Below are 21,967 nucleotides of genomic sequence, written 5' to 3'. Positions count from 1 at the left end.
GCTGGGGTCTCCACCTTGGGATTGTCACCTTGGGGTCGCCAGGAGCGCGGGGGTTGTCGCCGGTGGGGGGGCACGACCCCGGCGGGGGGGGCTGTGTCCGGCGGGGGGCCGCGGGCGGTGGCGGGGGCGGGCCGGGGCGGGGCGAGGGGCCGGTCCTGCCCGGTGCCGCCCCGCCGGTCACGTAGCTCTGCGGCACCGCAGCCACATTTACCGCGGGGCCGGAGCGCGCAGCCCGCAGTCCGTACTCGCCGCCGCCGCCCTACACGGTACGGGGGAGCCGGGGCTCGGGGGGAGCCGGGGGGACCTGCCGGGGGGGCAGCCGGGGGGTCCCGGCAGCGGGAGCCGCCAGCCCCGCCGAGCCTCCCGCGTGTCTCCGTGCGGCATCCCGGGGGTCGGTCCGGGCTGGGGGCTCCAGGGCAGAGGGACCCGCGGGCATGGGGGTATTGGGGGCTTGGGGAGAGCCAGGATAGTCCTCCTGCTCTGGCGGAGCTGGAGCCGCGATGGTGCCGGCCGGGGAGTCGAGCGCCCCGGCTCCCGGGGGCATCACCGGCCCCCGACGGCGCCAGCCCCGGGGTATCGCCATCCTTGGAGTACCCCAAACTTTGGGTACCTCTCTCCCCGGTTTGTGCCGCTCTGGGGCGGCTCAGTCCCCTATTCCCGGGCTATTTCCGTCCCCCCGGTATCCCCATCCCTTTGCTGTCGTCATCGCCCGCGTAACCTCCCCGCCGGCTATTGCCGGCCGTGGGGTAGCTCCGTCTCCGAGGTACCCCAAACCTCGGATAACTCCAAACACAGGTAGTACCTCCCTGGGGTTTCTCTTTCCCCTTTTTCCGGAGTATTTCCGCCCCCGCGGTATCCCCATCCCCAGGCTGTTTCCATTCCCCGCGGGTTATTCCTATCCCCAGGGTCCCCCCATCCCGCTCCCCTCGTGTCCTGCGCGGGTCCCCGCGGAGCTGCGCTCCCTCAAGATGGCTGGGCTGGGGGCGGGCTGGCAGGCAGCAAAATGGCTGGGAGCTGCCCGGCATCCTCCACGATCCTTGCCACGAGGCTTACACAACGTGCCCTGGCCGGTAGCGCCGGGCTCCCAGCCCCGTGGGGGTCCCCGCTCCCCGGGGAAGGGGCTACGTGCGGTTTCGGGGTGTCGCCCGGCGGTGCGTGACTCAGTCCCCGTCCGCTCGCAGCCACCGCCACCATGACGCACCAACACCCCGCGCTGACGGCCGAGCAGAAGAAGGAGCTGTCGGACATCGCGCTGCGGATCGTGGCACCGGGGAAGGGCATCCTGGCAGCCGATGAGTCTGTAGGTCAGTCTGGGGGGGAGATTCTGTCCCACCACCCCTTTTCCCCGCGCTGGATGGAGGCTAATGAAGGTGCTGGGTGCCCGCAGGGAGCATGGCCAAGCGCCTCAACCAGATTGGGGTGGAGAACACAGAGGAGAACCGCCGGCTGTACCGCCAGATCCTCTTCAGCGCTGACAGCCGGGTGAAGAAATGCATCGGGGGTGTCATCTTCTTCCACGAGACCATGTACCAGAAGGCTGACGACGGCACCCCCTTCGTCCAGATGATCAAGGACAAGGGCATCGTCGTGGGCATCAAGGTGTGGGGGGTGCCCGGTGGGTTTGTGGGGTGCTGAGGGTGTTTGAAGGGTGCAGGTGGGGCTCAGTGCTGCCTTCCCCTCATTCCACAGGTGGACAAGGGTGTTGTGCCGCTGGCTGGGACCGATGGCGAGACCACCACGCAGGGTAGGTGTAGCAGGGGCTGTGGGGTTTGGGGCTGTGGGGTTTGGGGCTGTGGGACTGACGTGCTGCCCGGCAGGTCTGGATGGGCTGTGGGAGCGCTGTGCCCAGTACAAGAAGGACGGGGCAGACTTTGCCAAGTGGCGCTGCGTGCTGAAGATCAGCGAGCACACCCCCTCTGCACTCGCCATCATGGAGAACGCCAACGTCCTGGCCCGCTATGCCAGCATCTGCCAGCAGGTATGTGCCTGCTGCTGTCACCCCACGGGGTGGGCAGTGACCTGCAGGATGGGTCACTGTGTGGGCAGGTATTGCCCCAGGGGGGTGGGCACAGATCCGTGAGGCTCAGTGAGGGTGACACGAGACACTGCGCCTGTGCAGTGATGATGATGATGATCCCTGGGGATCATCCCCAGCGGCTGGACGTAACCCGTGTGTTGGGTAACACCTCACGTGGGTGGACATGGGGCATTGCTGCCCGTGGCGTGGGCATCACCCCTAGGGTCAGGTGTCAGTTCATGGGGCCTTTGCTGTGTGCACCTCACAAACTTGGATATTGCTGAAAATTGACCCTCCCAGGATGGCCATCATCACCAAGGGAGGCATTGAGCCTCAGGGCTGAGCATTGCTCCCCAGGTCTGGGCATTGTCCCACATTGCCATGGGGCTGGGGGGATGCCCAGGGGCATCACTGTGATGGCATCTGCCTGCTGTTTGCAGAACGGCATCGTGCCCATCGTGGAGCCAGAGATCCTGCCTGATGGTGACCACGACCTCAAGCGGTGCCAGTATGTGACGGAGAAGGTGAGTGCTGGGGTGGCAGCAGGGCGGGCACTGTGCTGTGCCATGCCACGCCAGGGGACTCCACGCTGCCTGTCCTCCCCAGGTGCTGGCAGCTGTCTACAAGGCACTGAGCGATCACCACGTCTACCTGGAGGGGACCCTGCTGAAGCCCAACATGGTGACCCCTGGGCACTCCTGCCCCACCAAGTACAGCCCAGAGGAGATTGCCATGGCCACTGTCACCGCTCTGCGCCGCACCGTGCCCCCAGCTGTGCCAGGTACCAGCCCTGGGCTGTGGCAGAGACCAGGAGGGGGATGCCCTGTGTCTCCCCGGTGCCACAACCCTGCTTTCCGCAGGTGTCACCTTCCTGTCTGGGGGTCAGAGTGAGGAGGAGGCTTCCATCAACCTCAACGCCATCAACACGTGCCCGCTGGTGCGGCCATGGGCCCTCACCTTCTCCTACGGACGGGCACTGCAGGCGTCAGCGCTCAGCGCCTGGCGTGGGCAGAGGGACAACGCCGACGCTGCCACTGAGGAGTTCATCAAGCGTGCAGAGGTGAGGGAGGTGGCCCTAAAGGGAGGGGGTGCTGTGTGCTCTGGGGTGGTGGGGACACCAGGGACTGTGTGCCCGTGGGAGGAGGGATGGCTGAGAACCATGTCCCACAGGGTGACAGGAGACGCCAAGGGCTGTGCCCCATGGGACAAGGGATGCCAAGGGCTGTGGTTTCCATGGAAGAGACACAGTACTGTCTCTGTCTCAGGGGAATTGGGGGTCCCAAGGGCGAGATCCCTGTGAGATGATGGGGACACCAAGGGCTCTCTCCCCATGGGAGGAGGATGCCAAGAGCTATGTCCACATGAGCTGGGGGACCCCGAGTGACACCCCAGAGTGGCCACTGACATTTCCTTTCCCTGCAGGTGAACGGGCTGGCAGCGCTGGGCAAGTACGAGGGCAGCGGGGACGACTCCGGGGCCGCCGGGCAGTCCCTCTACGTGGCCAACCACGCGTACTGAGCCCCGGCCGGGCTCCCCACCGGCCCCGGCCCCGCCCCGGCCCCCTCCCCGCCACCGCTCACACCCCGCTTCCACCCCAGCCACCCAGGGGAGCCGCCACGCGGGGAGGGGAAGGGGGGAGCGCCCCGCGGGCCGGCCCCGCGCCGTGCCCGCAGATGGAATGGGGGGTCCGGGTCAGCCGGGCCCCGGGGGGAGCCACCCGGGTGCCCCTTTGGCCGGGGGCTCCGGCCGGGCCGTGATGGGAGGAGGGCAGGCCGCGTGGGGGGCAGGAGGGGAGGCCTGGGGGTGCCCCTGCCCTGCCGTAGCTTTGCAGTCCTGGTCGCTGCCGCCCTTGGGGCGCCTGTGTCGTGTTCGCCGTGTGCACCCCGTGTACCAAATAGCCTAACAACGAATAAATGGTAGAGACAGCGCCGTGCCGCCTCTTTCCTCGCCGCGGGGCGCCCGGGAGCTCTGTGTCCAGCCCCATCTCGGGCTGCCCGGTCTCTCCGCTCTCCCGAGCATCGCCGGCAGCGTTGCGCTCTTATGCAATGAGCTGTGCTGGTTCTCAGCCCTCCCACACGCGTCGCGAGGCTCTGTGAGCTTGGCAGGGGGTGGGCGGGCTCTCCGTAAGAGCCGTGAGGCGGGTGAGGAGCTCCCGTCTCCCTCTCGCGTCCGTCCCCCGCCGCTGTTCGCGGTGCCGGTGCTCGGCGCTGGCCCGCTGCCCGCCGCGCTCCCTCCCCTCACGGCGGCACCGCCACGTGTCCCTCCGCGGCACTCGTAGGAGTCAAAGCCCGCCCTCCTCGGGGCCGCTGCGAGCTCTGATTGGCTCTCCTGCCCGCCTGTCTGTGCCGCCGCGCGGCGCACGCCGATCCTATTGGCTGCCTTAGGTGTTGTGAGCTCTGATTGGCTAGGCTGGGCGCAGGACGCGCTCCCGGCTGGGCCAGGAAGTGAAGATGGTGGCGGCAGCGGCGGCGGCGGCGATGGCGGCGGATGAAGCAGGTATCGGCGGGCAAGGATGCCCGGTGCTTGTTCGCTGTTCCCCGGCCTCCCGAGCTCGGTTCCCGGGGAGCCGGGCCGTCTCTGAGCGCTGTCCCCGCAGAGCGGGCGCGAGGCCGGCGCGCCGCCCTGTCCTTCGCGACCATCGCCGTGGTGCTGGGGCTGCCGCTGTGGTGGAAAACGACCGAGACCTACCGCGCCGCCCTGCCCTACACGGACATCGATGGGCTCAGCCAGCAGCCGGTGAGCGCCGGGCGGGCCCGGGGGGTGGCGGGCCCGGGGACTCGGTGGCCCGGGCTGACTCTGCCTCTGTGCAGGTTCAGCTGGTGGTGCCCATCGCCGTGGTGTTCGGCCCGGGCTCGGTGCCCGGGGACCTGCCGAGGCCGCTGCCCTTCGGGGATGTGCAGGAGATGGAGATTTCCGTGAACCGTGAGAGACTGTCCCTGTCCCCTTGTCCCTGTGAGCACCAGGCTGGGATCAGCAGGTTCACTCAGGTTTTCTGCCCCTGCAGTGAGAAGCAGTGTCACGTCCCGCTATGAGATGCTCTATCGCAGCACCACGGGTCAGGAGGAGGCAGCACTGGCTGCGGCCACTGCACGAGGTATTGGAGCAGGGAATTGCTGGGGAGCTCCTCTTCCTGAGGCTGGCTGAGCAGAGAGCACACTTTGCTGTGTCTCAGGGTGAGATGGGGTTTGGAGTGAAATTCCCAATCCTGCCAATGCCTCCATCTTCCCCAGAGGCTGATGCTGCTCTGCACCCACTGCAGGACACCACGCTGGGCTCTCTGACCATGTATGTGGTCCCTGAAACCTCCTCTCTCCTGCCTCAGGTAGGGAGCAGCACCCTGTTTCTGTGTGCTTCGCCCCTGGCAGGTGGCATGTGTCCCAGCTGGCTGTCACAGGTGGCACTGTGCCATTCTCAGGCTGCTGCTCCCAGCCCTCACCCCTGCCCCATCCCCAGGGCATCAATGTCTACGTGGGGAAGCACCGCAGCGCCCTGGTGAGGGCTGCAAGGAGCCTGGCTGCCCTGCAGGCCCGGCTGCAGGAGGTGACACAGGTGATGTCCTTCACGGCCAGCTCCATCGCCGCTGCCCTCTCAGACCGTGTGCCCGACGGCCAGCTCAGCCCCGATGCACGGCGGTACCTGAAATCCAGCCTGGGTATGGATGTGCACTCCATCCCTGTTCCCTGAGCTCGGGAAAGCTTGCTGTCCCTGCAGGAGATCTCATTCCTGCTCTACTTGTAGCATCCCTGGCTGTCTTGGGGGCTAACAGACCCCTTTGCCTGTAGCGGTTTCTCTGGACAGGGTTGTGCTGCGATTGCTCTGTTGGTGTGACGCCACACTGGGGTGGGCCAGGGAGGAGGGGACAGACCCTGCTGCTCTTGTGGGCTCTGTCACAGCCTTGGTGCCTCACAGGCTGTGGCTCCTCACAGGGTATGAGATCACCTTCAGCCTGCTGAACCCTGACCCCAAGTCCCACGCCGTGGAGTGGGACATCGAGGGGGCTGTGAACCGCTTTGTGAAGCCTGTCCTGGACAAACTGAGCTTGGTGGCCAACTTTTCTGTGGATTCACAGGTGAGGACTGGGAGAGATGGTGGGGAAAGCCCAGCCCTGACCTCCCTGGGATGCAGTTCTCTACCAGCAACGTGTCCCTTGTGTGTCTGCAGATCCTGTACTACGCCGTCCTGGGAGTGACACCACGCTATGACAAGGAATCCTCCAGCTTTCTCCTGAGTGCTCACAGCCTCCCACATGTCATTAATCCCGTGGAGGCCCGGCTGGGTGAGCACTGTGCTCATGGCTCTCTGGGATCTGTCTCATGGGACAGTGTCCTTTTCCTCCAGCAGCCTCCTGTGAGAGCTGCCAGGGTGGCTGTGAAGGAGGAGCTGGGATGTGAGCTGCTCTTGCTTTCTCCGCCAGCTACGAGAGTTCTTTAACTCTGTCCCACTGCAGGCTCCAGTGCTGCCTCACTCTACCCCGTGCTGAACTTCCTGCTGTATGTGCCAGAGCGCTCCCACTCCCCCCTGTACATCCAGGACAAGGATGGAGCCCCAGTGAGCACCAACGCCTTCCACAGCCCCCGCTGGGGTGGCATCATGGTATGGTTCCATGGGGGTGCTGGCAGTGCTGGGACCAGGTGGTGGCTCCCCATTCCCAGCTGGTGACCCTGCTGGCCCTGAGGCCCTGGCTGTGCCTCGCTGACGCTCTCTCCTGCAGGTTTACAACGTTGAAGCCCCTGCTTCCCCCCAAGCCTCCCTCCCTCTGCACGTGGATGTGGACATGGCAAGAGTGATGGAGGTTTTCCTGGCCCAGCTCCGGTGAGGATGCTCTCTTCCATCCCCAGGCCTCTGTGGAAATCAGTGGGGTCAGAACAGGCTGTAGCCAAAGAGCTTGTTCACTCTTCCCTCCATGCTCTCTGGGTGGCTGAGGGTGGCTTTTGGTGGCCTTCGAGGTGCTGGCTACTGGCCAGGGGTGCTGGCACATCTCCCATCTCCTCAGGCAGGAGGCTTGGCTTGTCCTGCCACACATCCAGGAGGCAGTTTGGCAAGACTGGGGCTAAATGGAGCAAAGAAGAGCAGGGAGCTCGTGGGAATGCAGGCTTGTGATGTGGGCTGGGACCTTCCCCTCTACCCCCAGGTTACTCTTTGGGCTGTCTCGGGAAGAGCTGCCCCCTGAGTTCCTGCTGGAAAGCCCAGGGAATGAGGGGCTGGCTGACTGGGAGCTGGACCATCTGCTCTGGGCCCACACTGTGGAGAACATTGCCACTGTGTCCACCACCCTGACCTCACTGGCCCAGCTCCTGGACAAGATCGGGAACATTGTCATCAAGGACGATGTTGCATCTGAGGTAGGGCTGGGGCACCCTGAGGTGGGGAGCAGAGGGGGCTCAGTGTCCCTGTGGTGCTCCCTGGCCAGGGACTGACCCTTGGTGGTGTTCCCACACAGGTGTACCAGGCAGTGGCCTCAGTCCAGAGCGCTGTGGCCAAGCTGTCCTTAGGCCAGCTGCACGCAGCTTTCCAGGCCAGCAAGGAGGCTGTCACCTCCTCAGAGAAGGCTTTCTTCGACCCATCTCTCCTCCATCTCCTGTACTTCCCTGATGACCAGAAATTTGCCATCTACATCCCGCTTTTCCTGCCCATGGCTGTCCCCATTCTTCTGTCCCTGGCCAAGATTGTCCGGGAGACCAGGCAGCGTAAGAAGGAGCCCACCAAGATGGACTGAGCAATGGTGCACTGTCTTGGAGCTGTCCCCACCTCGTGGGGTGGTGTTGTCACAGACTCGTGGCCCAGGAAGGCACCTCAGGGCCAGGCCTGGCTGCTTGGCTGGGCTGTGCCAGGGCCAGGATGCAGGAGTGGGAAGAGAGGCTGCTTTGGGAGATGGGAAGGGGTCTCAATTTGGGTGCTGAGCTCTCCTGCACCCACAAAGGCAGAGAGGGGAGGGAGGGAGCTGCCTGTGTGCACCCCCAGCCTGGTGCTGTGTTCAGAACAAGCTGCTGTGTAAATAAAGAACCCCCCGTTGTGTGTGGGGCTGACTTGGGGCTGTGTGAGCCTCCTTTAATTGTCCTGCCTTCCCCTGGCCCAGCTTCCCTCATCCCCCTCCATTCCTGTATGGGGTCTGGCTCCTGCCTTGTGGGTATTCAGCCAAAAATACTTGGCTTGGGAGGGGGAACAGTTCCTGGAGGGGCTGATAATAGAGTCCATCCCTTCGATGGGTGCAGAGCCCTCGGGGGCAGCCCCACTTCAGCGTCCTCCAGCTCCTCCATTGTGTGTCGGTCCGGGGCTGCTTGGGGCGGGTGTGGGCTCTGTCCCCACCTCACCTGCGCCCCTGGGCGGGGGGGTTCGCAGGATGGAAGGGGGGACAGACCCATCTCCTCCAGCAGAAAGCTTTGCCCCGAGCCCCTGGCAGCAGCGGGGGGAGCCGCTTTCCTTCTTCGCCCTCGTTCCTCCCCCTTCCCCGGGGCCGGGCGGTGCTGTGCGGGCGGGGGCGGGCCGGGGGCGGTGATGGCGATGCCCCTCCCGGTGCGGCGGCGCGCAGCGGGGCCGGGGCCGCTCACACCGGCGGCGGCGGCGGCGGCGGGGCCATGAAGGTGAAGAAGAGCAGCGGGGCCGGGGCGGCGGCGGCCAGGACCGAGGAGGAGCTGGGCCGAAAGGCGCTCATCGGGCCCGACGACGTGCTGGGGCTGCAGCGGGTCACCAGCGGTGCGTGCCGGGGATGGCGGGGGGGCACCGGGCAGCGCGGCGGGCGGAGAGGATGGGGACCGTGGCCCCGTGGGGTTTTTCCCGGCGAAAAAAGGGGAGCCGGTCCTCCTCTCCGAGAGGGCTAACCCGGCGGAGAAAGGGGAGCCGTTCCGCCTTTCAATGGGGCTAGAAGGGGAGTCGGTCCCTCCTTCCCGGGGGACAGGGAGTGGGGATGCAGCTCCGCAGGGGACGGGGTCTGTGCTGGGGATGTGGCACCCCCGGGTCTGGGTACCACCGAAGGAACAGGGACTGACTGCCCTCCGGGGGATGCCCGCAGCTGGGGATGCAGCCCCCCAACTCTGCTCGAAGGTCGGATGCTCCTCAGTGCTCTCCCCATCAGCTATTCCCTGTGTCTGTGACCCAAGAGGAGCCCCCCACCCTGTGCCCACGGCAATGGGACAGGCTGGATCCCTGACCACAGCTTCACAGCAGCCTCTCCTCCCAGTTTTACCCTCCCCAGTACAGCACCCCTGGTCCTGAGGACATCTTGGGGGCTGGTGGGTGGGAGTTGGGGCTAGAGGGTCTGTTGTGCTTGGCAGAGGAGCTCGGGACAGCAGCACACGGGGCTGGGGAAAGGCGAGGACAGGGGGGAATGGCTTCACCCTGACAGAGTGCAGGTTTAGGTTAGATATTAGGGAGAAATTCCTCCCTGGGAGCGTGGTGGGGCCCTGGCACAGGTTGCCCAGAGAAGCTGTGGCTGCCCCATCCCTGGAAGTGTTCAAGGTGAGGTTGGATGGGGCTTGGAGCAACCTGGGATAGAGGAAAGTGTCCCTGTCCCTGGCAGGGGGTTGGAACCAGCTGGTCTTTAAGGTCCCTTCCAGCCCAAACCGTTCCATGCTAATGCATGTGCCTCAGGGCAGCCTGGCCTCCGTGATGCTCAGGGACAATCTGCCCTGGTGTCCCAAAAAGTCCTTTCTCCATGTCTTAGGACCTTTGGGCTGTCTCTCTGTGCTGGCAGGGGAAGAAGGGGGCTGTCAGGGCAGAGGGGGGCTGGCCTGGGGTCTGGCTGTGCTCCCTGTGCCACACAGCGCTCTGCAGTGTGGCCTCAAAGGCAGCTCTGTGTCACAGGCTGGGGCTGTGACGAGCCCTGGGGAGGAAGGATGCGGCTGTGGGTGCTGGTGCGTGCAGGCAGCCCCGTGAGGCTGCTGGGGGAGCAGGATGGGAGGAGGACAGCCTGGCAGGGACTCCTGTCAGCCCTCAGGAAGAGCTCACAGAGGCTCCTCTGAGAGGGGCTGCTGCTGCTGGGGGCCCTTGGGTCCTCTGAGCTGAGCTGATCTGCTGGTGCAGCTGCGTGATTCACTGCTCAGGCCCAGAAATCCCCTGCCTGTAGCACGGAGAGCCATGCAGCAGGCATTGAAGCATCCTGCCAGCATCCTCAGTTGGAAGGTGAACCCAAGCCATGGCCGTGTGGAGCACTGTGTGCTCATTTCATGGCAGCCTGCGTGTCCCTGTCTGTGTCAGTGCTGTCTGGAGGGGACAGGGCCACCCCACACCCTCACTCTTACCTCGTGTGGCATCAGTGTGGATGGATGGTGCATGCTCTTGGTAAGCTGCAGGGAGCAGGGAAGGCTAAGCTGGTCACCCCAGCTTTGGAGCCAGCTTGGAGCAGAGCTGGTTGTTGTCTGCCTCTTCCAACCCTGGGTCAGAATGCCCTGGAGCACAGGGAAGATGTGAAATGCATGAAAATGTTGTGTTCTCCTGCTGTGAGACTTGCTGGTACCAGGAGTGCAGATGGGTCATGCTGAACAGAGCCAGGCACTGTGATGATGTCCCATGGGAAGTGCTTCCTGTCCTGCTGGGGATGTGGGAGCCAGGAAATGCTCTCCACACCTGAAATCCTCGGTGTGAATTTGGGGATACAGGTAAAAAATACATCCACGTTGAGAATATTGTAACTTCTCACGCAGGAACACTTTGCAGCTCCCCTTCTCAAGCTCAGTTTTCCTCCTGGTGGGTGTAACAGCAAAGAATATTTTTCAGTTCTTTACCACCTAATGATTATTTGAGGCATTCTGTGGCTTTTGCTCATTTCTGCACCCTTAAAAACAGATGGCCAAAAATATCAATGTGAAACTTCAAAAACTTCTGCTTCAGGTAGGGGAGGGGGAAGGACCAGGCTGTGGGAGAGAAGTTCACAGCTGCCCCAACCTTTTGGACGTGCTAAGTGTCAGGGCAGACACCACACCCTGTTGCAGCAATTCTGTCTTTGACAGTTTGAAGTTGAAGGAGGAGTTGGTGGTGGGGCTGCAACAGAAACGTCCTGGTGGCCTGGATGCCCTTTGTTGTTCCAGAGAGAGGATAATCCACCTTTATCCAAACTCGTGGGCCAGTGGCACGGCAGCTCACACTGTCGAGGGACTGCCTTAAGCTGTGCCCTGCCCAGGGACCTGTTAAACACTGGCCAGGTTTAGCATTGCAGATTGTGCAGGGAGAGGTGGAATACTGGCTACAGCGCAGGTTGGGTTGCAGGTGACCTTAAAAACCACCTTGTTCCAACTCCCTCACCAGGAACAGGAACACCTTCCACTAGACCAGGCTGTTCCAAGCCTCATCCAATCTTTCCTTGAACACTTTCAGGCATGGGGCAGCCACAGCTTCTCCGGGCAACCTGTGCCAGTGCCTCCCCACCCTGACAGGGAAGAATTCCTCCCTAATAATCTTTCCATCAGGCAGCACAGCTGGACTCTGCCCTCCCAGTAGGTACAGCTGCTGGGATATGAGGTGGCTGGGCTGGGAGGGTGGCGATGCAGGATGTGGCTCTGTGGGCAGCCACGGGAGCCAGCTGGGCTCTGCTCCTAATGTGCTTCTAATAAGCTTAACTGGGGAGTGGTGTGAACTGCCCTGCGCGTTCTGCATCCTTCCCATGTTAAATTCCCCGGCAGCTCCGAGCCCACAGCATTTCCGGAGGTGCTGACGGATCTGGGATGCTGCCCTGGGATATCTGGGCCTTTTGGCCAGGCTGGCTCTGGCGCTGCTCCAGCTGGATCAGGTGTAAGGCGAGAGAACCATTTCCTTTGCAATTAGCGAGGTTTGTCACTCGCTCGCACAACTGGCGTTGGGAAAAAGCGGAAAAACCTCATGACGTGATTAATTTAAGATTAGCAAAGGAGTGGGGCAGAGCTCAGTTCAAATTGCAATTAATTACTGAAGCAGCCAGAGGATCAGAGGAGTCAGATACGTAACAAAAGACAAGCTCCAGCCTCTGAGAGTGCCCTGCTTATCACCTGCACACTTGGCCTGTAATACCAGATCAAATCTTACATTTTAAGGTTTTTTTTTAAAGCTGATTTTCTTTTAGCAAACTAAGGGGTTAAGTCATTGATTACATGCTGGGAAACAGTTTCAAAACAAACCCTAAAAATAAGGTACACACACGTAATCATTTCTGAAAGTAATCTCTTCCTCGAGCTGTCACTTGGGATTTCTCTGAGACTTCTCTAGGCAGATTTAGCTAAAGGCCAGCTTGGCACAGGGCTGCCTCAGTGGGTTAGGCAGGGCAGACCCTTCTTGAGGGACTTCCATACCCCTTTCCTGTAGTCAATTAAAGAAAAAACTCAAATAAACCGTTTCCCTGCCCTCTGCCTCAGCAGTGCAAGTCCTGTAAAGCTAAACCAGCCAGGATGCAGGATCAAATCCATTTCTAAATCCACGGGGTTTGGATAGGCAAGGAGGGAGAGAGGCACCAACAGGAATGTGAGGCAGATGTGCATGAATCCATCTTCAAAGCCACTCCTGGACCATGACTTCCCTCCACAATTAATTGGGAGAATGTATTTTATTAGGAGCTCTGAGGAGCTGCGGGGAGGTTAATGAATCCCTGCTCTGCCTTGTCCAGGGCTGTGATGTGTGGATGTGTTTTGATGTGCTGATTTCTTGTTGCAGAGCCACATCCCCGAGCTGTGCCAAGCTGTGCCAAGCTGCTCTCCCCACGACCCTTCCCTCAGCATCCCACACAGGCTGTGAGCCTTTGCAGGGCTCTGTGATGCTCAGGGTTGTTGTGTGGATGGAAGGTGTTTCCTGAAGTCTCACAGTGCAATATGAGCTGTTAGCATTCCCAGGGGCAGCACACATGGTGTGGGATTCCTCCTTCTCCCGGGGTTGTGGGTTTGGGTCATCCCTGGTGGCAATGGCAAAGGTAAGAGGAAAGCTGAGGGAGTCAGCCTCAGGGTCTGGGCAGAGCTTGGTTTTGACTCAGCCCTGTGTAAGACCAAAAATAGCTGCTTTAGTTAATATTGTGCATGTGGTTTCAGACTTCGAGTGCAATCAGCATGAAAAGGGGGCAGGAGAAAGTGTTTGGATGCTTTGGAAATGGGGGAAGAGCAGCTTCATCCACAGGCTGCAGTGCTGTGATCAAATTAATTGTGAGAGGGTGAAGTCTGGAAAGCTCTAGCTAAAAAAAAAAAATAAAAAAAGGGATGAGCAGGCTGCCACAAAAATCAGAGCCTGGTGAGCTGTGCAGTAGGACTTGGCAACTGAGGGGCTCTGGGGACCTTGGGAAGGGCCCCAGCCTGGAGCCTCCTGCCCTAAATCCCTCTGCTTCCTTGACAGTAAATGTGCTGCTGTGGAAAAACCCCTGTGGGATCCTTGTGGTGCAGGATTTTCCCTCTGGGGCGTTGCAGCAGCCTAATTCCAGAGCTGGGTCAGAGGGCAGCTGCTTCCCTGCCTGTGCTTTGGTTATCCAACCCCTAGGGAGTAGATCCTGTTTCCTGAACTGCTGGGGCAGAGGGCAGGGAAATGGTTTATTTTTTCCTTTAACTGAACCCAGGCTGTCTGGGCAGGTGTATCAATAGCACCTGAAACCTGCCCTGCCTTCCCCTCAGGTCCTGCTCCGTGTCCTGCGTCACTGCTCGGCCTCTTCGTGGGGTCTGGGCTATTTTTGCTTCCTCCTGAGACTCTTCAATCTGATAATCTCCTAATCTCCAGCTCCTGGCAATTCCTCTGCAGTTGTCTTGGCTTTATACCTGGCTTATGTCTTGGGAGTTGGCTTCAAAATAGCTCCTGACCTTGTTGGTTAATGCAGGTTAGGAAATAGCCCTGCATAACTCCAGGAGCCTTCTCATCCATTCCCTATATTGTTTTTGTTGTCTGTGTTGGGGAGAGAAATTCCTGTGACAAGTCACTGCTGTTGCATCAGTCTCTTGTACAGCATCTTCCTGCTCTACACTTATTTCCAGGACCAGATTTTCAGTTTTTTTTACCCCGAGTGCACTCTGCTTTCCTTTGTGGGCTCTTAAAGCCTTAAAATAGGAGCTGCCCCATCTGAGATTAGACTCTGATGAGCACAGAAATATCCCTGGTGTCTGTGAGAGGGGACACGTGCTTCCTCCTGATTGCAGAGATGGGGAAGGGATCTTGAAAGGAGCACAACAAAGAGTGTGAATCCTATTGCCCGTGAATAAAATGTGCCAGGCTGGGGTGGTCGCAAAGGAAATTTGGAAATACAGGATCAAATTTTAGCTTTCCGTGATGAGGATCAAACCATATCTCATGCACTAAAATAACAGGGAAAGGTCCAGAGGAGAAAGTGCCTTTGTTTGCTTTCCTGTATTATTTAGCACTGTATTTTCATCTTTTGTGCTCCTCTGTAACACCAGCTGCTAAAATGCACACCTGGAAATATTCACCTGAGTCCAGGACATGCCAGTGCTCACAAGCAGTGCCTGCTGGCAATGTCTGGGCTGTTCAGTTTGTTTGTTTTGTAATCTTGGTTGGATCTGGGAGGGAAGGAAGGTTTTCTGGGTGAGAACTGGCTTTTCCCTGGATTAGACAGCAGAGACCACCTCAGAACTGGAGCAGGGGAAGGAGAACCTGCTGATTCTGAGAGCAAAGCTAGAGACCACTGAACTATTTGGGGTCACTTTGGAATCACTTTTTCCCACAAAGGGAATGGGAGAATTCATGAAGGAATTAACTGAGCCAGGTCAGGAAGCCAATCACCTCTGCTGCTTCCTCAGACCACCACAGTGGTGTTGGTTGTGATCCAAACTCTTCAAAACTGTGGTAGAACTTAAGATGGAAATTACCTCTGAGAGTGGGAAATGGTTGATATTTGGACATGATCCAGAGGTTATGGGGAAGAAGCTGGAGAGGCATCATCAGGAATGGTGATATGTGTGTGAGAAGTGGCTGCTAATACCAGGCTTGGGCAGGTTGCAAGGGTTTGCTCTTTGCTTTGAGATCAAGTTCAACTCGGTGAATTTTTTCCAAGAAGAGTTTGGGGATGGAGGTCTGGGATATGGCAATTCCCTGGCTTTTAGGAAAGGGTAGGAAGTACTCCTCTTTTGTGACCTTTTTTTTGCACTACTAAATGTGGGTATTTTGGGATAAAAGCCAGCCTGATGGGTTTTCCATGGCAGTGCTGATGTGTCCATCCCTTCATCCCTAAATCAGGTGAGTACTGAAGGCTCAGGGACACACCGTGATTATTCAGTTATTATCAGGCAAACAGCACAACCTGCTTCAGGGAAAGTGGAAGAAGCAAGGAAATATTCTGTCCTGAGAGACCAACCCACCATTCTTTGTAACAATCCCCTCCATGGAGGTTTGATCTGCCTCATTCCCAGCTAAAACAGTCAGGGATGCTGCTTCCCTTCCCCAAATCGTGGCGACGGTGAATTAGGATAAGGGAAGCAGATGATACATTTAAGTGAGTCACGGAAGTGTGGGCAACTGGGCCCTACAGTAATTTAAAAATAAGTGTGTATGGGATGAGATTAGCAGATCTGACAGTGCTCAGCTAAGCAGAAGGATCTGCCAATTGCAAGCAGCCCATTCCCAATAAGACCTTCCAGTGTAGCCTCTGGCTCCTGTTACGTTTGGGGAAAAAACCAGCACGTGGCTACTTTGATTGATTTTTGAACAGGATTAGCAGGAGCAAATGTCGTACAGACTGAGAGGAATATATATTCCTCTGGTTTTTTCTCCTTTCTAGGAGACTGGGCACTGCCAGAGCAGAAAAAAACCCACTTGATTGCAGTATTCTGGCAGCTGATCTTCCCGGATGTCATCCAGTTGTATATTGGCATGCTGATTATTAAAAAAAAACAAAAAACAACCAACAAAAATGGTTTAAAATATTATGAGGGCAAAAAGAGTTGGAAAATAACAGTGTAGGGATGCAAGCATCAATGAGCAGGAGCCTGGTGGGGATTCTACCCGGGTTTTACTCCTCTTTGGAGGCTCTGCTTGGCTCTCCCCTGCTCCAGATGAGTCATGGACACTGTTACTGCAGCAACGCTGCTGCCAAGGAGGGGGATAAAGCTGTTGCCATGGTGCTGGATGGGCAGGAATTCTGCAGGAGTAGAAACACTTAATAATTAACTTGCAGACAAACGCGGCTTCAGATTTGCCGGCGCGCTCAGGGGAAGGTGTCCCGGACTCCCGGGTGACTGCTGCCTGTTCCCAACAGCCTTCCCAGGGAACAGCCAGTGCCCATGGGCCCAGGGAGGTGAAGCTGGGCTGTGGGAAGCTGTGCCTGCTTCCGTCAGTTTGTGTTTTGCATGCTGCTGCTCGGAGCTGGGGAGTTGTGGGACGGGTGAGGAATTGGGGTGGCCGATGTGTCAGAGCCTAAAATCACGGTGTAATTGCAGGACATCTCCCTGAGGAATGCTGAACGTCAGGGCTTAAGGCGAGGGCTGGGTTTAAATTCTTGTCCCGTCTTCTTGGCTGCTGTTAAATGCTCAAAAGAAGATTTTGTTCAGTTCTTGGGGTATTTGGCCAAATACAGGCTTGTGTTTCCTTGTGGTGGTGAAAAGGTTGAGCTTTTAGCTTGTTCTTCCTGACAGCGTGGGTGCTGGTGTCAGATTTTCCTTGTGCTGCGTTGATAGGGAAGGGAAAATCCCTGCCAAATGCCAGGGATGCTTCCAACACTGTCCTCTCTCTGAACGCCCATTTATAGAATTGTAGAATCTCTGAGTGTTTTGGCTTGAGAAGGACCTTAAAGATCATCCAGTTCCTTACCCTTTGCCACGCAGGGACACCTCCCTCTAGACCAGCTTGCTCCAAACCCCATCCAACCTGTCCTTGAGCACTTCCAGGGATGGGGCAGCCACAAATTATCTGGCATTCCTTTGAGCATTTACCATATGGGGTTGTTGGAGAGCAGGAAAACTGTCCAGGGAGAACATTTAACACCTCTGTTCCTTGTACCAAGTGGACTTGGACAGTTCTCCAAGTTGTGGAGATTTGGAAGGAATAAAAGGCTTCTAGGAAATGCTGGTGCCAGGTGTTCATGCCCAGGAGCTCAGAAGTCTCTCACAGTGGTCCTGGATTTCTTAGACCTGTGCTGAAGTCAGATTGTCATGGGCAGGCTTGAGCTCTTGTAACTTGTTTTTATGTAGTCAGTGACTAAGCCTCAGGTGGATGGATTTGTTGGAGTTTCAGAAATAAGAAAGCAGACAGAAATAAGTGATTAGCACAGATTAACAGAAGGAATTAGTAGCTGAGAAAGTGCTTCGAATTAGAATGTTAAAGTATTATTTTCACCTTGGAACCTCCAAAACCAGTCTCCTACATCAAGCAGATGTGCTGTTGTTTGAAAGCTGACCTGACTTGTCTGCATACAGCATTTCTCTAGATTTGTCAGGATAAAGTGAGTTCTTGGAGCTGCTTTCAAACTGTGCTGTATGTGCTCCTTCCCCAGGGAGGAGGTTGATTCCTATGCCAGGAGCTGGCTCAGGGCACAGCAAGGCTGAAGGCCAAAACCATGGGGTTTTTAGCAGTGGAATCCTCATCTCTGGAAGTGTTCAAAAGGCTGGGAATGTGGCACTTGGGACATGGCTTAGTGATGAACACAGCAGTGCTGGGTTAGTAGCTGGACTTGATGATCTTAGAGGGCTTTTCCAGCCTTAGCAATTCTGTGATTCCATGATTTTCTCTCAAAGATACTCAAAGCAGGGAAGCACTCTGCTCCCTGTTTTCCCACCACAGGGAAAGGCTTCAGCCTCATTTTCAGTGCTGAGGAAAACAAGCCCTGGTGCATCAGTGGAGAGAAGAGGCCACCCTTTGTCTGCAGGGAGGTGGCACAGGGGAGGACACTCCTGTTCCAGTTGAGTGCAGTCGGCTTAGTGCTCCCAAAGCTGCTTAGCCCTTGCATTCTGCCACAGGGCAGTTTTTAAAACAGGCAAAGCCTCTTACACTGGAAAGGCTGGGATTTGATGGAGGTGCTGACTAGTCTCAATACCCCAGGAGGAAATGGATGTAGAAGTTGGCACAGGATTGGGAAAAGGTGATGACCTCTGTGTGTTGGGGGAGAGAATTCTTTTGCCTGTCCTGTCCAACAGGGCAGTGTGAGCCTCCAGAACTGAGATTGTCTTCAGAGACATGAGTTTTGAATTAAAACAGGGAGTAGTGGAGATACATTTGGGCTGCTCTCACTGCTGGCGTGGCCTCCAGAGAACAGCCAGAAATTCCTGGTATTTCAGGGCAGCCTTCATTTAACTTTGCTTCCCCCCTGCAGATTATTTGTGCACTCCAGAGGAAAATGTTTACAAGATAGACTTCACCAGGTTCAAAATCCGGGACATGGAATCTGGCACAGTCTTGTTTGAAATCACCAAGCCAGCAGCTTCAGGTGAGTGCACACACAAAATAAGGTTTCCATGAGCAAATGCAGGTGTCTGCTTCCTTTTGTATTTCCCCACTCCTTTTACTCCATACATTTCCCAAAAATAGGAGAATCTCTCCCCTGCAGGAGGGCTGGAGCCCCAGCTTGCAGCACAATATTTTTCAGGTGTCTCTTTGTACCAACAGGGTGAGCAGAGCTGGCTGCTGCTCTGCTCTTACTGCTGCCATCTGTGATGGGAAGGGACAGATGGATGTTGTAAACAGGAGCAGAGGAGGAGGAGGAGATCACTGGGTGGTTGTTCCTTGGCTGTTCATCAGCTTGTGCCCCCTGTACGTCATTTATTAGTTTAACATCTCTCACTGAGGAGTCAGGAAAATGGTATTTCCAAAAGGGATTAACTGTCAGGGGGCAAATTAAACAAACAGAACATTTGCCTTTTTTTAGGTTTAATTAATTTTTAGGTGTTACTTGTAAGCATCCAAGTGTTGCCTGTTGCCAGTGGTGATAAAAACCCAGGGCAACTGTTCTTTTCCTGGTCAAGCACTTTTAACCCTTCCCCACCTCCCTGCAGGTGACAGGAGATTTTCTGTAGCTCATAGGTAGCAAAGCAGGCATGCTGGCGGGGAATAGGCTTGTTCAGAGTCACTCTGCAGTCCTGATGTGAGGCAGGAGCAGTAGGTAAGGAACAGAAACCCAGAAGATAAGAAATGACTCAAACCAAAGCACCATCTTGCCACATTCCATCTCCGAGTGACCAGTGGTGGACACCTCAGGACAGGAGGAGGGTGAGCTCACCCTCAGCGTGTTTTCCTGCGTTATGTGACTCAAGAACATGACCACAAGCGTTTCCCCCGAGGTTCTGCTTCTCAGGCAGCTCTGACAGAGTTTTCTGTGGGCTTTTGCAGAGCGGGAGCACAATGACAGGAAGGACGTGGATCCCAACGCCGGACGCTTCGTGCGCTATCAGTTCACCCCAGCCTTTCTCAGACTGCGGCAAGTGGGAGCCACGTGAGTAACTCCTCCTCTGCTGCTTGGCCTGGCACTGGGAACAACTGAAATCTTAGGGGAAAAACCCCATTTCTTCCATGCTGATCCTGCCAGGAAGTTGATTTAACGGGAGGCTTTCTCTTTTGTTATGAGGGTCTCCAAATCTCTTGCCTTCTCTGTCACTTGAGGTTGTTTGGTCAGGAGTAGGCCTGGTGTTGAAGAGATTGATGCCAAAAGGGGCAAAATAAGGTGGGAAGACTAGCCAGAGAAGAGAAGGCTCTGAAGAGACCTTAGAGAACCTTCCAGTTCATAAAATACTCCAAGAGAGCTGGACAGGGAAGGGTTTGGAGTGACAGGACAAGGGGAATGGCTTCCCAGTGCCAGAAGGCAGGGTTAGATGGGATATTGGGAAGGAATTCCTCCCTGTGAGGGTGGGGAGCACCTGGCACAGGGTGCCCAGAGAAGCTGTGGCTGCCCCTGGATCCCTGGAAGTGTCCAAGGCCAGGCTGGATGGGGCTTGGAACAACCTGGGATAGTGGAAGGTGTTCCTGCCATGGCAGGGTGGGACTGGATGAGCTTTAAGATGTTTATCTAATGCTGTGTTGTGTCCCTGTAGAATGCTTTAGGGAAAAAAGGAAAAAATAATTTGATTAGTGCTGTTGCTTTATATTTTTAGCTATTTTTTTCTCTCTTCTGCCTTTCAGGAAGGGTGCAAATCTTATTTCAGCGTGAAAGCTCATGTCAGTCTTACCCTTTTTTTTCAGGGTGGAATTCACAGTAGGGGACAAACCCATTAATAATTTCCGTATGATTGAGAGGCACTACTTCCGTGACCAGCTGCTGAAAAGTTTTGATTTTGAATTTGGCTTCTGCATCCCCAGCAGTAAAAATACTTGTGAGCACATCTATGAATTCCCCCAGCTCTCGGAGGATCTCAGTAAGCTCTTTATTATAAACTCTCATTTCTGGGTTGTCACACCATGATGTTCATCTGAGGTGGTTTGGGGGAGCCCTTTCTTAAAGCTGTCTACAGAGAGTGGGTTGGATAGAATAATTCATACTTTTATATCTCTGTTAACACTGATTTTGTTTTCTAGTAGGATGTATCTCATCACACACCAGGCAGTTACTTGGGATTTTTTTTTTTTAATTCATAAAAGGGAAGCTTCAGCATGAGGGAGAAAAAAAGATAATTGTGTTATAAAACAACTAAAAAATAAGATTAAAATGACATCCAATAAATGGATAACTTAAATGTTATGATCTGCTTTAATGTTTGATGTGCTATATTGCAAGCTCGAGAGGTTTTAGTATGAACATAACTTTTATTTTCTCTCTTCTCTCCCAAGACACAATAGCACAAGCACTAAATCTCTGTGATCTTATTCTTTACAACCCCTAATTGTGTGTGTCAGCACTAATATTACAGTCTGTGGAAAATACAGTGAGCCACTGCTGTCAGGCCAGAACAAATTGAGTTTGCTGTTTTATCGCTGTTTTTAAAAACAAACAAAAAAAACTCCAGGCAAGACTGTAGGAGTTCTTGTTCTGAGGTACCCATTATATGGTATATAGTTGGATTATGAACATTTTTTATCCCTGAAAGTGTTCAAAAGAAAAGAATCCGCCATGTGGATGTGGCACAAGGGTTGGTGAATGTGGAGGTGCTGCCTTAATGGTTGGATTTTATGACCTCAGAGGGCTTTTCCAATGTAAAAGATTCCATGATTATGCTTGAATTGTTTAAAAGATACTGAGAGGGACTGGTTTGAGCAATTTCCCATTTGGGTTTTGGTGGGTTTTGGTTGTCCACCTGAGTTTGTAGCTACCTGAGTGCCACTGAAAAGTCCCCAAGCCCAACGTGGAGCATCACCACTAATTTTGTTGGGGTTTTTTTCCCCCCTTTTCCCCTCGCAGTTCGAGAGATGATCCTGCATCCCTACGAGACACAGTCGGACAGTTTCTACTTTGTAGACAACAAGCTGGTGATGCACAACAAGGCAGATTATTCATACAGTGGAGGACCTTGAGCTCAGGCTGCCTGGCCTCCCCTTTCCTCTGGAAGTCGTCAGGGATCCCAACACCTCCAGCTCCGCTGCCTGCAATGTCACCTGGACAAGGATCCACCAACCAAGGACTCTTTGCCACAGTAGGAGTTTCATGACATCTCTCTTGAGCTTTGAAGCAGACCCAGTTCTTCAGGACTTTTAAAGCTAAAATGATGTTTGGACACCACTTCCCTAAGTTCTTTTAAGTGTCTGCTTTGAAAATGGCCTTGTGGGACCTGAGGGGTTTTGCCCTAATTCTGTGAATTTATGTTCTTGCCCTTAAGTATCTTTTAGGATTGCTTTCCCAAAGAATGTAATCAGAGAAACCATGGGAGTGGATGGATGCAAAGGCAGAGGTTTGGGTGGTTGTTTCTCTTTGTGAATGCTTCAAAGGCCAATTTAACTTGTCCAGCCAGTTGAAAATATCGAGCAAAACATCTCACAAAGGCAAGTTTCATCTTTAGATTGGTTCTCTCCATGAGTAGTTCATCCTTTAGTTTTGGTCCTTCTGTGTAATGTTCTGTTTAACCTTGGAAACACCAAAACTTGCAATGAAGAGCAGTAGTTTGGTGACAGAGCTGTGTTGATTGGGTGTTTTTACATTTACATTTCTTTCAC

The 21,967-nt window shown here is 55.8% G+C and overlaps 3 protein-coding genes across 3 annotated transcripts; all 3 read left to right on the top strand.

The window, feature by feature from the left end:
* Positions 1 to 130: 130 nt before the first annotated feature.
* ALDOC (aldolase, fructose-bisphosphate C) lies at positions 131 to 3,943 on the top strand. The gene is made up of 9 exons (XM_085078262.1): positions 131 to 266; positions 1,182 to 1,304; positions 1,388 to 1,599; positions 1,690 to 1,744; positions 1,818 to 1,978; positions 2,458 to 2,541; positions 2,624 to 2,798; positions 2,878 to 3,077; positions 3,440 to 3,943. Exons 2-9 carry the CDS (start codon positions 1,193 to 1,195, stop codon positions 3,533 to 3,535), a joined length of 1,095 nt encoding a protein of 364 aa, XP_084934388.1. The 5' UTR covers positions 131 to 266; positions 1,182 to 1,192; the 3' UTR covers positions 3,536 to 3,943.
* A 442-nt stretch (positions 3,944 to 4,385) lies between these two features.
* On the top strand, positions 4,386 to 8,049 carry PIGS (phosphatidylinositol glycan anchor biosynthesis class S). Its single transcript, XM_085078261.1, has 12 exons — positions 4,386 to 4,513; positions 4,614 to 4,753; positions 4,828 to 4,939; positions 5,022 to 5,111; positions 5,248 to 5,339; positions 5,471 to 5,669; positions 5,944 to 6,086; positions 6,179 to 6,293; positions 6,465 to 6,610; positions 6,729 to 6,829; positions 7,149 to 7,359; positions 7,458 to 8,049. Exons 1-12 carry the CDS (start codon positions 4,468 to 4,470, stop codon positions 7,731 to 7,733), a joined length of 1,671 nt encoding a protein of 556 aa, XP_084934387.1. The 5' UTR covers positions 4,386 to 4,467; the 3' UTR covers positions 7,734 to 8,049.
* A 484-nt stretch (positions 8,050 to 8,533) lies between these two features.
* UNC119 (unc-119 lipid binding chaperone) lies at positions 8,534 to 21,924 on the top strand. Its single transcript, XM_085078259.1, has 5 exons — positions 8,534 to 8,710; positions 18,207 to 18,320; positions 19,220 to 19,322; positions 20,066 to 20,238; positions 21,219 to 21,924. The coding sequence occupies exons 1-5, from the start codon at positions 8,593 to 8,595 to the stop codon at positions 21,329 to 21,331; spliced, it is 621 nt and encodes a 206-aa protein (XP_084934385.1). The 5' UTR covers positions 8,534 to 8,592; the 3' UTR covers positions 21,332 to 21,924.
* The last annotated feature ends 43 nt before the right edge of the window (positions 21,925 to 21,967 follow it).

This window comes from Lichenostomus cassidix, chromosome 19 (assembly GCF_008360975.1).
Source record: "Lichenostomus cassidix isolate B80296 chromosome 19, HeHo_3.0, whole genome shotgun sequence".
NCBI classification, from domain to species: domain Eukaryota; kingdom Metazoa; phylum Chordata; class Aves; order Passeriformes; family Meliphagidae; genus Lichenostomus; species Lichenostomus cassidix.
This window is presented reverse-complemented; position numbering and strand designations above follow the sequence as displayed.